The following is a 14888-nucleotide window of genomic DNA, read 5'->3' as shown; positions in this document are numbered from 1 at the left end:
GGAGGACCTTCTCATGGGAACACTGACCTGTGGTTGAGAGGAATGTGACCCCACAGGGAAGGAACTGGAGAAGTAAATATCTAACTGTATGGTCCTCTTTACTTCTGATCTCCTGCTGGTGCTCCCACTGGCAAAACCCAACCAGAATTTCTTAAAGCCTGTCTAAGCAAATGCAAATATATTTTACTTCTTCTGTTGCTGCTGCTTCTGCTTCCACTTTTCTTTTGCTTTTCTTTTCTCTTCTTTCTTCTTCAAAAGCATGATATTAAAAATGCTGTTCTGAAACTTTGCCTTTTTCACTTAACACTATATCTTAGAAATTGTCCTATAAATTGCTTTTTCTTTTGGCTACATAATATCCATTATATAGATGTTCCATGTTTGATTTGCCCAATTCTGTATTCCTATTCTAACTCATGGGGAAAGCAATGACCACATATATTCATCATTTCACATTTATACAAATATATCTGTAAATAAATTGCTAAAGATGGAATTGCTGGGCCAAGGGTCACGTGCATTTAAAAGTTTAAGAGATAGTCCAAATTAATCTCCATAGGGTAATACCAATTTATATTCTCATCAGGAGAATATGTTGCCTTAGTATAGTTTTAATTCATATTTTTCTTTAAATTTTTTTTAAAATTCCAGTATAGTTAACATACAGTCTTATATTACTTTCAGGTGTACAATATAGTGATTCAACAATTCTTTTTAATTTTTTTTTTTTTTTGAGACAGAGAGAGACAGAGCATGAACGGGGGAGGGGCAGAGAGAGAGGGAGACACAGAATTGGAAGCAGGCTCCAGGCTCTGAGCCATCAGCCCAGAGCCTGACGCGGGGCTCAAAACCACGGACCGCGAGATCGTGGCCTGAGCTGAAGTCGGACGCTTAACCGACTGAGCCACCCAGGCGCCCCTCAACAATTCTTTTTAAAAAAATGTTTATTTAGTTTAAGAGAGAGGCGCACATGCAAGCGGGAGGATGGGCAGAAAGACAGAATCCCAAGCAGGCTCCCTGCTGTCAGCGAGGAGCCCTAGGCAGGGGACTCAATTCCATGACCATGAGCATGACCCAAGTTGAAATCAAGAGTTGGATGCTTAACTGAGCTACCCTGACACCCATTGATTCAACAATTCTGTAAATTACTCAGTGCTCTTCATGATAAGTGTACTCTTAATCCCCATCACTTATTTCACCCATCCCCTACCCACCTCCCTTCTGGTGACCATCCATTTGTTCTCTATAGTTAGGAGTCTGTTTTTTGGTTGGTCTCTTTTTTACTTTGTTCTTTTGTTTTGTTTCCAAATTGCACATATGAGTGAAATCATATGGTATTTGTCTTTCTCTGACTGACTTATTTCACTTAACGTTATATTCTCTAGGTCCATCCACATTGTTGTAAATGGCAAGATTTCATTCTTTTTATGGAAGTTTAATATTCCATTGTATATATACCACATCTTTATCCATTCATCTTTTGAAGGACACTTGGGCTGCTTTCATAATTTGGCTATTGTAAATAAGCTGCAGGAAAAAATGCTTTTGTATTCTTTGGGTAAATACCCAGTAGTAGAGTTATTGGATCATATGGTAGTTCTTTTTTAAGTTTTTGAGGACCTTCCATACTATTTTCCATTGTGGCTACACCAGTTTGTATTCCCACAACAGTGCACAAGCATTCCTTTTTCTCCACACTCTTACCAACATTTGTTGTTCCTTGTATTTTTTATTTTAGCCATTCTGATAGGTGTGAGGTGATATTTCATTGTAGTTTTGATTTGCATTTCTCTGATGATGAGTGATGTTGAGCATCTTTTCATGTGTCTGTTGGCCATCTGCATGTCTTCTTTGGAAAAATGTCTGTTCTCATCTTATACCCATTTTTTAATTGAATTGTTTGGTTTTGGGGTGTTGAGTTTGATACATTCTTTATAGATTTTGGACATTAAGCCTTTATTGGATATGCCGTTTGCAAATATCTCCTCCCGTTCAGTAGGTTGTCTTTTAGTTTTGATTGTTCCCTTGGCTTCGCAAAAGCTTTTTTTATTTTGATGTAATCCCAATAGTTTATTTTTGCTTTTCTTTCCCTTGGCCTTGGGAGACATGTCTAGAAAAAGGTTGTTACGGCCAGTGTCAGAGAATTTACTGCCTGTGCTCCCTTCTAGGATTTTTATGGTTTCAGGTGTCATATTTAGATCCTTAATCCACTTTGAGTTTATTTTGTGTATGGTGTAAGAAGTGGTCCAGTTTCATTCTTTTGCATGTAGCTGTCCAATTTTCCCAACATCATTTTTTAAAGAGACCGTCTTTTTCCTGTTGCATATTCTTGCCTCTTTTGTCGAAGATTAATTGACCATATAATTGTGGTTTTATTTCTGGGCTCTCTAATGTGTTTCATTGATCTATGTGTCTGTTTTTGTGCCAGTACCATTCTGTTTTGATTATTGCAGCTTTGTAATATATTTTGAAGTCTGGAATTGGGATACCTCTGGTTGTTTGTTTTGTTGTTGTTGTTGTTGTTTTAAAGATTGCTTTGGCTATTAGGGGTCTTTTGTGGTTCCATACAATTTTAGGATTATTTATTCTAGTTGTGTGAAAATGCCATTGACATTTTGATAGGGATTGCATTAAATATGTAGATTGCTTTGAGTGGTATGGACATTTTAACAATATTTGTTCTTGCAGTCCGTGAGCATGGAATATCTTTCCCTTTTTTTTGTATTGGCTTCCATTTCTTTCATCAGTGTTTTATAGTTTTCAGAGTACAAGTGTTTGTTGGTTAAATTAATTATTAGGTTTTTTATTATTTTTGGTGCAATTGTAAATGGGATTGTTTTCTTAATTTCTCTCACTTCTATTTCATTATTAGTGTATAGAAATGCAATGAATATCTGTATGTTAACTTCGTATCCTGAGACCTTAGTGAATTCATGCATCAATTCTAGTTGCTTTTTTGGTGGAGTCTTTAGGTTTTTCTGTATAATAGCATCATGCCATCTGCAAATAGTGGAAGTTTTACTTTCTTACCAACTTGTATGCCTTTTATTTCTTTTTGTTGTCTTCGAGTACTGTGTTGAATAGAAGTGGTGAGATTGGACAAGCTCATCTTGTTCCTGACCTTAGGGGAAAAGTTCTCAGTTTTTCCCCAGTGAGTATGATGTTTACAGTGGGTTTTTCATATGTGGTCTTTATTATGTTGAGGTATGCTTCTCTAAATCTACTTTGTTGAAGATTTTCTTTTTATCATGGATGGATGTTGTACTTTGTCAAATGTTTTTTCTGCATCTATTGAAATGATCATATGGTTTTTATCCTTTGTCTTGTTGATGTGCTATATCATGTTGATTGATTTGTGAATATTGAGCCACCCTTGCATCCCACAATACGACTTTATTGTGGTGAATGATTTTTTAATATATTGTTGGATTCAGTTTGCTAATGTTTTGTTGAGGATTTTGTATCTATGTTTATCAGAGATAGTGGCCTGTACTTGTGGGTTTGTTTGTTTTTTTTTTTTTTTTTTTTTGTAGTGTCTTTATCTGGTTTTGGTATCAAGGTTATGCTGACCTCATAGAATAAATTTGGAACATCTTTCCTTCCTCTCTATTTTTTCTTCTTTTAATATTTGGAAGAATTCACCTGTGAAGCCATCTGGTCCTGGACTTTTGTTTGCGGGGAACTTTTTTACTTTTAACGTTTATTTACTTTGAGAGAGAGAGAGCATGAACTTGTACACGTGTGTAGAAGAGGGGCAGAGAGAGAGAGAGTGAGAGAGACAAAGAGAGGGAGAATCCTAAGCAGGCTCTAGACTGTCAGTGCATAGCCCGATACAGGGCTCAATCCCAAGAACCATGAGATCATGACCTGAGCTGAAATCAACAGTAGATTTAACTGACTGAGCCACCCAGGTGCCCCTGCTGGGAGCTTTTTGATTACTGATTCAATTTTTTTCCATAAGTGATCTGTTCAAATTTTCTATTTCTTTCTGATTCAGTTTTGGGAGGCTATATGTTTCTAGGAATTTGTCCATTTCTTCTAGGTTGTCCAATTGGTTGGCATATAGTTTTTCATAATATTCTCTTTTAATCCTTTGTATTGCTGTGGTGTTGGTTGTTATTCTTTCCTCTTTCATTTCTGATTTTGTCTATTTGAGTCTTGTCTTTCTCTGTTTTTTGTTCTGTTTTGTTTTGATGAGTCTGGCTGAAGGTTTATCAAGTTAATCTTTTCAAAGAGCCCAGCTCCTGCTTTCATTGATCTGTTGTATTGTTTTTTTAGTTTCTGTTTTGTTTATTTAACTCTAATCTTTATAATTTCTTTCCTTCTACTGGTTTGGGTTTTCTTTGTTCTTCTTTTACTACTCCTTTAAGTGTAAGTTTAAGTTGTTTATTTGAGATTTTTCTTGCTTCTCAAGGTAGGCTTGTATTGCTATATACTTTCTTCTTAGAGCTGCTTTTGCTGCATCCCAGATTTTGTACCATTGTGTTTTCATTTTCATTTGTTTCCACATATTTTAATTTCCTCTTTTATTTCCCAGTTGGCCCATTCATTGTTTAATGCATGTTATTTAACCTTCATATATTTGTGGCCTTTCCAGATTTTTTCTTGTGGTTGATTTCTAGTTTTACAGTGTTGTGGTCAGAAGAGGTGCATGGTATGGTTTCAATATTTTTTATTTGTTGAGACTTGTTTTGTGACCTAATATGTAACCTATTCTGGAGAATGTTCCATGTACACTTGAAAAGAATATATGGTCTGCCATTTTAGGATGACATGTTCTGAATATATCTGCTAGATCCATCTGGTCTAGTGTGTCACTCAAAGCCGCTATTTCCTTGTTGATTTTCCATTTGGATGATCTGTTCATTGATGTAAATGGGGTGTTAAAGTCATCCCCTACTATTACTGTATTACTATTGATTACTTTTTGTATATTTGTTATTAGTTGCTTTATGTATTTGGGTGCTCCCATGTGGATGAATAAATATTTACAGTGATATATTCTTGTTGGAGTGTTCCCTTTGGGATTAATTAGATAGTGTCCTTCTTGGTCTTTTGTTACAGTCTTTGTTTTAAAGTCTACCCTGTCTGATATAAGTATTGCTACCCTAGCTTTCTTTTCACTTCCTTTTGTATGATGAATTCTTCTCCATCCCTTCACGTTTAATCCGTATGTGTCTTTAGGTCTGAAATTAGTATCTTATAGGTGATTACTTTAAATTTTTTATCAGGTATATTACTCATCTCCATTTCATTTAGGTCTCTTGCTGTGATTTTGTCCTGTTCTCTCATTTGGGACATATTCCTCCATCTCTTCGCTTTGCCTGACTATGTCTGTTACATGTGTTAGGAATTCAGCTATGTCTCCTGCTCTTGAAAGTAGTGGCCTTATGAAGAAGAGGTCCTATAGTGCCCTGCCATGCAGTGTCCCCTGTTCCCTAGAACTGGTGCTTCAGGGGTGTCTCCTATGTGTGTTCTGTGTACCCTGCCATTGTGGCTGAGTCACTTTTGCCTTCAGTTATCAGCAGTGGCTCTCTCTACCTGTTGTGGGCAGGGCTTGTTTCCTGTGTTGTTAATGGGTTAGTCTGAGGCCTCTAGTTTGAGGTTTGAGTTGAGTCAGGCCAGGCATTTTCCAGAGATGCAGTAGCACCGATATACAGAGTGCTTTTCCTGTGTTCTTCCCTGAGAAGTTTTGTTGGTGGGCAGAGCCTACATAGACCAGATGTCTGCTCCCAGGCCTCTGCTGGGCCACAGTTGGACTGGTGTCAGTGGTTATCTTCCCCATTCCCTGGGGCAGGTGTCACTTTGGAGTGGTACTGGTCCCTGTTGGGGCAGCTTGCATGCTGCCAGGCTTATGGCATCACTCTGGATGGGCTCCATCTAAGGGCATATGGGGGTGGGGGTGGTATCTGAAGGAGAATACAGAAGCAGGGCAGGTCGTGTTAACAGGGTCTAAGAAGATTTGCTGTGGGAAGGGACCTACAGCTTCTGGAAGCCATGGCCTGCCAGGTTGGAGGGGGTAGATCCACAGAAGTGTGTGGGGATAGGGTGCCCTGTTAGCAAGTAAGTAGTGAATGTTAGCACTGCACTCGTTGCAGGTATCTACGTGTCTAGGCTAGGGCGTAGGGGAGGGAAATGGCACCTGCCAGCTCCTTGGTTCCTAGAGAAGTCTCCCAATGATCCCTGCCCCTTCAGCACATGCTCTGAGATTAGTAAACAGATCTTCCTCCTGTATACCTCAGGAGGTTTTCAAACTGCTGCTTCTATGCTGTATCTCCATGGGGCTGTTTGTGCTGTTTAAGGGCAGGGACTCAATTTCCTATTGCCCTCTCAGAGTTTTTAAAAATCCCACTGATTTTTAAAGTTCCAGATGTTAAGCCCTCTGATCATAAGAACTCACAAAATTTGGCCCCTCTGGTTTTCAAAGCCAAACGTTATGGGGATTCGTCTTCCCTGTGCAGTTTCCACATGACTGGGGTGCCTGATGTGAGGGTCTATTTCTTTCCCCTCTCCTCCCCTGCAATGTCCCTCCCTTCCAGCACAATCCTCCAAGTCCATTTAGTTCCTGACTGTGTTTTCACTCTTCCTATCCTCTTTGATGTGGCCTCTTCTTTATATTTAGCTGTAGAGAGTCTATTCTGCCAGCTTTTGGGTTGTTTTCTGGGACATTTACACTGATATAGGTGTTAACCTAATTGTATTTATGAGACGGGTGAACTTAGGGTCCTCCTACTCTACATCTTCCATACTTATTTTATTGTCAGTGAAGTCAAGCATAATTTTATAATTTCTTTTTCAACTTTTATGTTGTGGTAAAATACACATAACATAAAATTTATCATCCTGGTCATATTTAAGTGTATATTTCAGTGGTATTAAATACATTCATGTTATGAGACCATCACCACTGTCCATCTCCAGAACTCTTTTCATCTTGTAAAACTGAAACTCTGTCCCCATTAAACACTGACCACCCATTTCCTCTCCCTCAGCCCCTGGCAACCACCATTCTACTTTGTTTTTATGACTTCGATTACTCTAAGTCCCTTAAATAAGTAGAATCATACAGTATTTGTCTTTTTGTGAGTAGCTCATTTTACTTAGCATAATGTCTTCCAGGTTTATCCATGTTGTACTGTGTGTCACAATTTTGTTCCTTTTAAGGGTTGAATAGTATTCCATTGTATATATAGACCACATTTTGCTTATTCATTTATCTGTTGATAGACACGTGGGTTACTTCCACGTATTAGCTATTGTGAGTAATGCTGCTATGAAGATGGGTATACAAATATTTCTTTGAGAACTGTTTTACATTCTTTTGGGTGAATACCCATAATGCATTTGCTGGATTATATGGAAATTATCTCTTTTTTTAAAAGTTTTTAATGTTGAGAGTGCTGCTATAAACATTGGGGTACAAGTGCCCCTATGCATCAGTACTCCTGTATCCCTTGGGTAAATTCCTAGCAGTGCTATTGCTGGGTCATAGGGTAGGTCTATTTTCAATTTTTTGAGGAACCTCCACACTGTTTTCCAGAGTGGCTGCACCAATTTGCATTCCCACCAACAGTGCAAGAGTGTTCCCGTTTCTCCGCATCCTCTCCAGCATCTATAGTCTCCTGATTTGTTCATTTTGGCCACTCTCACTGGTGTGAGGTGATATCTGAGTGTGGTTTTGATTTGTATTTCCCTGATGAGGAGTGACGTTGAGCATCTTTTCATGTACCTGTTGGCCATCCGGATGTCTTCTTTAGAGAAGTGTCTATTCATGCTTTCTGCCCATTTCTTCACTGGGTTATTTGTTTTTCGGGTGTGAAGTTTGGTGAGCTCTTTATAGATTTTGGATACTAGTCCTTTGTCTGATATGTCATTTGCAAATATCTTTTCCCATTCCATTGGTTGCCTTTTAGTTTTGTTGGTTGTTTCCTTTGCTGTGCAGAAGCTTTTTATCTTCATAAGGACCCAGTAGTTCATTTTTGCTTTTAATTCCCTTGCCTTTGGGAATGTGTCAAGTAAGAAATTGCTATGACTGAAGTCAGAGAGGTCTTTTCCTGCTTTCTCCTCTAGGGTTTTGATGGTCTCCTGTCTCACATTCAGGTCCTATATCCATTTTGAGTTTATTTTTGTGAATGGTGTAAGAAAGTGGTCTAGGGGAAAGAGCATCAGTGGGGGAAAGGGGCAGAGGGGAAGAGAGAGATAATCCCAAGCAGGCTTCACATTTTGCATGGAACTCGATCCCACAACCCTGGGATCATGACCTGAGCCTAAATCAAGAGTCAGAGACTCAACTGACTGAGCTACCCTGTTGCCCCTCATTTAGGTTATCTAATTTGTTGGTGTACAGTTCACAGTGACTTCTTATACTCCTTTTTAGTTAAGATCAGTAATAATGTCCCACTTTCATATTTTATTTTAGCAATTTCAGTCTTCTCTACTTTTCCTACATCCAACTAAGATTAATGAATTCTGTTGATCTTTTCAGAGAAACAAACATTTTTTAGTTGTTTCTCTATATTGGTTTCTATTTTCTATTTTTTTTACCTACTGAGAATTATCTTTCCTTCTACTAGCTTTGAGTTTAGATTGCTCTTGTTTTTCTAATGTAAATTTCAGTTAGGTTATTGATTTGAGCTCTTTCTTCTCTTTTAATGCTATACATCTCTATTTGAGTACTCTTCTCAATGTATCCCATAAGTTTTAGTATTTTGGGTTGTTTTGTTTACATTAATGTCAAAGTATTTTCTCATTTTTCTTGTGATTCCTTCTTTGATCCATTGATTGTTTAATGTGTTGCTTAATTTCCACATATTTATGATTTTTCCAAATTTCCTTCTGTTACTGATTTCTAATTTCATTCCATTCTTTTTTTTTTTAATATATGAAATTTATTGTCAAATTGGTTTCCATACAACACCCAGTGCTCATCCCAAAAGGTGCCCTCCTCAATACCCATCACCCACCCGCCCCTCCCTCTCACCCCCCATCAACCCTCAGTTTGTTCTCAGTTTTTAACAGTCTCTTATGCTTTGGTTCTCTCCCACTCTAACCTCTTTTTTTTTTTTTTCCTTCCCCTCCCCCATGGGTTTCTGTCACGCCTCTCAGGATCCACATAAGAGTGAAACCATATGGTATCTGTCTTTCTCTGTATGGTTTATTTCACTTAGCATCACACTCTCCAGTTCCATCCACGTTGCTACAAAAGGCCATATTTCATTCTTTCTCATTGCCACGTAGTATTCCATTGTGTATATAAACCACAATTTCTTTATCCATTCATCAGTTGATGGACATTTAGGCTCTTTCCATAATTTGGCTATTGTTGAGAGTGCTGCTATAAACATTGGGGTACAAGTGCCCCTATGCATCAGTACTCCTGTATCCCTTGGGTAAATTCCTAGCAGTGCTATTGCTGGGTCATAGGGTAGGTCTATTTTTAATTTTCTGAGGAACCTCCACACTGCTTTCCAGAGCGGCTGCACCAATTTGCATTCCCACCAACAGTGCAAGAGGGTTCCCGTTTCTCCACATCCTCTCCAGCATCTATTCACAAAAATAAACTCAAAATGGATAAAGGACCTGAATGTGAGACAGGAAACCATCCAAACCCTAGAGGAGAAAGCAGGAAAAGACCTCTCTGACCTCAGCCGTAGCAATCTCTTACTCGACACATCCCCAAAGGCAAGGGAATTAATTTCATTCCATTCTTATTGGAGAAAATATCTTCTATGATTTCATTTTTTTTTAACTTATTGGGACTTTTTGATGGGTGAATATATATAGTTTACCCTGGAAAATGTTCCCTGTGCACTTGAGAAGAATATATATTCTTCTGTAGTTAAGGTAAATGATCTACATATGTCTCTTTGGTTAGTTGGTTTACAGTGTTCTTTAAGTTGTCTATTTTCTTTTTTGTCTTTTTTTAGTTGCTCTGTCAATTATTGAAAATAGGGTGTTGAAATACCCAACTATTAGAGTAGAATTTTCTGTTTCTCCCTTCAGTTCTGTCAGTTTTTGCTTCATATATTTAGACTGTGTTGTCATACTGCATATATATATTCACAATTGTTATATTTCTAGTGAGAGTGACCCTGTTCTTAATGTCTAATACCTCATTTGTCTCCTGAAATTATTTTTTACTTAAAGTATATATTTTTATCTCTTATCAGTTTAGCTACTCCTGTTCATTTATGGTTACTATTTGCTTGGAGTTTATTTCCATCCTTTTACTTGCAACTCAGTTGTATCTTTGATTCCAAAACAGGTCTCCTGTAGAGATCATATTATTGGGTCATAGGGTTTTTTTGGTTTTTTGTTTTCTTTTCCATTCTGTCAGTCTTTGAGTTTTGTTGAAGATTTTCATCCATCTACATTTAAAAGTAATTACAATTAATGACTTACTTCTTCCATTTTGTTAATTGGTTTTCTAAAATCTTATAGTTTTTGTTCCTCAATTCCTCCATTGTTGACTTTTGTTTTTGTTTCCTATTTTTATGTATGTTGGTATATGGTGTGATGCTTAATTTTGTTTCAACTTGACTAGGCTAAGGGGAAAATAATATTTTGGGGTGTGTCTGTGAAGGTGTTCCTGGAAGAGATTAGCATTTGATTTAGTAGACTGGTAAAGAGATCCATCTTTACCAATGTGCATGGACATCATCCAATCCACTGAGGGCCTGAATAAAACAAAAAAGCAAAGGTGAATTCCTTCTTTATTTTCTTGAGCTGAAAAGTCTATTTCTTCCTTCCCTCAGACATCAGAGCTCCTGGTTTTTGGGCCTTTGGACTCTAGGACTTACACAGAAGCCTTACTTCTTATTCCTTTGGCCTTGGACTAGGAATTTCACTATTGGCTCCCTGTTTCTTGGGTTTTTGGACTCAGATTGAATTTTAATACTAGATTTTCTGGATCTCCAGCTTGTAGACACCAGACTGTGGGACTTCTTGGCATCTATAATCACATGAACCAACTCCTGTAATAACTTTTCTATGATATATATCTACATATATTCTATTGGTTCTGTTTCTCTGGAGAGCCCTAAATAATACACACAGTTTTATTTCCTTCTTACTTCCTTTTCTGTGTAGTTTTTAGTTATTTTTTAGTGGTTGGTCTGGGAATTACAATAACAATCTAGCTTGAATTAATACCAACTTAGCTTCAAAAGTAACAAAATCTCTTCTATACAGATCCATACCCCCTGCCACATTGTTGTTGTCAAAAATGACATCTTTATGCATAGTGTGCCCAATTAATGTAGTTTTATAATTATTGTTTTATGTATTTGTCTTTTAAATCATATAGAAAAAAACAGGAGTTACAAATTGAAAATATAATAATGTGGGTTTATATTTCCTTAATGTAGTTACCTTTACAGTGTTTTTTTATTTCTTTATATAGTTTGAAATTACAGCCTAGTATTCTTCATTTCAATCTAAAGGATACTTTAGCATTTCTTTTGCAGCAGGCCTACTGGTGACAAACTTCCTCAACTTTTGTTTATCTTGGAATGTCTTGATTTCTCTTTTATTTTTGAAGGAAAATTCGCTTAATATAGAATTCTTTATTGGAAAGTTTTTTTTCTTTTAGCATTTTAAATATGTAATTCCACTGCCTTCTGGCCTCCATTATTTTTGATGAGAAATTGGCTGTTAATCTTACTGAGGATCCTTCTATGTGGTGAAATACTTCTGTTGCTTTCAAGATACTCTTTGTCTTTGTCTTTTAACAATTATAATGTGTCTCACTGTGGATCTCTTTGAATTTATCTTACCTAGAGATTTGTTGAGCTTGTTAGAGATCTGTCAAAGTTGAAGACTCTCTTGGCAATTATTCCTTCAAATACTCTTTCTGCTCCTTTCTTTTTTATCCTTCTGGAATTCGCATTGTGTATATATTGGTATTCTCAATGGTGTCTCACGTGTAACTGAGGCTCTATTAATTTTTCTTCATTTTTTTTCTTTCTATTCCTCAGACTGGATAATCTCACTTGGCCTGTCTTCAAGTTTGCTGGTTCTTTTTTTTTTTTGGCCTGTTCAGATCCACTGTTGAATTTTTTATTTCATTTATTGTACATTTCAACTCTAAAGTTTCTAATTGATTTCTTTTATACTTTCCATTTCTACATTGATATTTTCTGTTTGGTGGACGTTGTTGTCCTGGTTTACTTAAGTTCTTCATTCCTGCTTTCCTTAGTACTTTGAGCATAATTAGGACAGTTAATTTAAAAATCTTTGCCTAGTAAGTCCAATAGCTGGATTTCCTCAGGGATAGTTTTTCTTTATTTCTTTTTTCATGTGAATGAGAAATATTTTCTTGTTTCTCTTTAGTGCTTCATAACTTTTTGTTCAAAACTGAATATTTTTAGTATTATACTGTGGTAATTCTAGAAATCAAAATTCCTCCCTTTCCATGGTTTGTTTTTGCTACTCATAGTTTGTAGTTGTTTGTTTAGAGACTTTTCTAGACTACTTTTATAAAGACTATATTCTTTGTCATGTGTGATCATAAGATCTCTGGTTAGCTTAGTAGTCAGCTAGAAAAATTTGACAAACTTCCTTAAATACCTAGAGCCAAAACAACAACAACAACAACGACAACGACAACAAAAACAGTGACAACAATCCTCCTATCATTGCAGATTAACTATATTGATGTACACTCCTTTAGTGCTTTTAGCCAGGCTCTTTACATCTCTACTTTGTCCTTCACTTCCCACTTGTGTGGAGCCCAAAGATCTTCCAGGGGTGAAAATCTAGGATGTTTTCAGGCTTTTTCTAAACATGGTTCCAACCCTGGGCATGCATGTGTCCCTTTAGATTCCCTAGTGTATGTGGAACCTTCCAAAGTCTTTATTCCCTCATGAATTTTTTCCCCAGCCTCTTATTCCCAAGCTTTTTGGTTTGTGTACTGTGTGCCTGTGTGTTATACCTTGCACCAGGAGGTTGTATCTGATATATTTCCTTCTAAATACTTTGAGAGATGCTGTCCAGGAGAAAATTCCAAGGTGGGAAATACAAAGGCAAGCCATTAGCCAATCCTTCAGGGAACCTCCAGACACATCAAACCACACAACCACAGTTCCTTGAGAGCAAAGTTCATATTACCATCTCTGGTATCAGCAAACCACACCAGGAACATGGGCTGCCATCCCCATGGATGCCACCAAGCTGGGGAGTGGAGGATAGTAAATGAGTAAGTTAAAACACCACAATACTCTCTTATCAAAATATAGCAGTTTCTATATATTCCACTTTCCTCCACTGGAGGATTTCAGAAAGTAGTGACATAACGTGACTTAGGTTCTAACAGGAGCCAGGATTCCCCAGTCTGGTGTGTGCAGAATAGATTGAAGAGGGGTCAGAGGAGAAGGAAGAGCACCATTAGGAGGCCCTTGCAGTCATCCAGGCAAGAAATGATGGCAGCTTGTGCCGTGTCAGTAGGAGTAGGAGGGCAGGAAAGTGGATGGATTCTAGATCGTTCTTGAATGTAGAGCAGACAGGCTTACTGATGGGTTGGATGGGGTGTGGGTGTCAGAGAAAGAAGAGGGTTCAGGATGACTCCAAAGTTTTTGTTGGATGGGTGAAGGAGTCACAAGTTTTGCACCTGAGGAAACTGAGGAACACAGAGGTTAGGGACACACACACACCATCCAAGGTGGTGCTGCACCAACAGGTGCTAGTGGGGCAAGGACCCGAGCCCTGCCCACTGAGCACCGGCCCACTTGTTTCTCATTGTAGGGGGAAGGCCCAAGAGGTGCGCAGCCCCACCAGGTGGGCAGCCTCGCCCTCTGACTGCCCACTGGTGCTGCGGAAGCTTATTCACAAGGAAGACATTAGGGCTGGCTGCAAGTGCCTGGTGAAGGCACCCCTGGTAACCGATGTGGAGCTGGAGCGCTTCCTGTCTGCACCCCGTGACCCCAGCCAGGTACTGGTATTTGGGATAGTCTCAAGCCAGAACCCCACCAGTACCGCACAGCTCCAGTGGATGCTGGACACACTCTACAGCCACCGGCAGCAGGGCCGTGCCTCACCCTGCATCCAGGTTGGTCTTGGGCCCAGCTGAGGAGGCCCCAGGGTCCAGGCATCAGGAACCTGGGGGGAGGACCTCCCACAGTAGGCTAGGACTGGCTGAGCATCTGGCTGAGAGGCTGTCCTTCCACCTCAGCACATAGGCCTTCTTTTACTTCCTTTTCTCCTCCAGGCCTTTGTACACACTCTTCCACACACTGTCTGCCACATTTTGCCCCCCCTACTCTCTCTCTGACTCATCCTCCTGTCCTGAGATGAAAGTCACCACATTTATGTGGGTGCTTTCTCTGCATTCAAGATTTTTCCTGCCATTTTCATCCAGGGCACTGACCATAGCTGTGGTTATATATTGGTATGTAAGTACTTAGAGCAGAGATGGGCTCACCACTGGGTACCCAGGGCTCAAGAATATTCACAGACTGTAGCCAAGTACCTACTGTGCACGGGCCCTGTGCCAGGCCCCAGGGAGGCTCCCAGCATGGTGGGGAGCACATATAGCACTCCTGAGCAGGGCCATGAAAGGCCAGTTCCAATTTGCAGGAGCTGGGAGCAGGCCCTGTCACCTCCAGAGATCAGGGAGAGTCTCCCAGGATGAGACGGTTTGGGCAGGTGGGTGAATGTTCCCGGAAGAAACAGGGAAAGGGGTGCTTGAGGTCCTATTCAAGGGTCTGTTAGTCAGGGGTACATGGAACCACCTTCTCCCCATCCTGGCTGCAGGGTCCTTCCTGAGTCTCATCATCATCCTCAGTCAGTAGCCATCTCTGGCAGGGTTAGCACAGTTCAAGGGTGGCCCCATCCCCAGCCCCACTGGAGCAGAGGATGTCACGTGAGCACATGAGCTTCATGTTCATCTAGTA

At 39.1% G+C, this 14888-nt stretch overlaps 1 protein-coding gene across 10 annotated transcripts in view; it reads left to right on the top strand.

The window, feature by feature from the left end:
* CA2H3orf20 (chromosome A2 C3orf20 homolog) overlaps window positions 1-14888 on the top strand; it is a 95329-nt gene that overhangs the window by 69972 nt on the left and 10469 nt on the right. For all 10 annotated transcript variants that reach the window (XM_042911507.1, XM_042911522.1, XM_042911515.1 and 7 more), the window contains one exon: window positions 13741-14044. In XM_042911507.1, coding sequence (XP_042767441.1) covers window positions 13741-14044 — 304 coding nt within the window. The remainder of the gene's footprint in view (window positions 1-13740; window positions 14045-14888) is intronic.

This window comes from Panthera leo, chromosome A2 (genome assembly GCF_018350215.1).
Source record: "Panthera leo isolate Ple1 chromosome A2, P.leo_Ple1_pat1.1, whole genome shotgun sequence".
NCBI classification, from domain to species: Eukaryota; Metazoa; Chordata; class Mammalia; order Carnivora; family Felidae; genus Panthera; species Panthera leo.
Note: the sequence above shows the minus strand (reverse complement) of the source record. Positions and strands in the feature narration are given on the sequence as shown.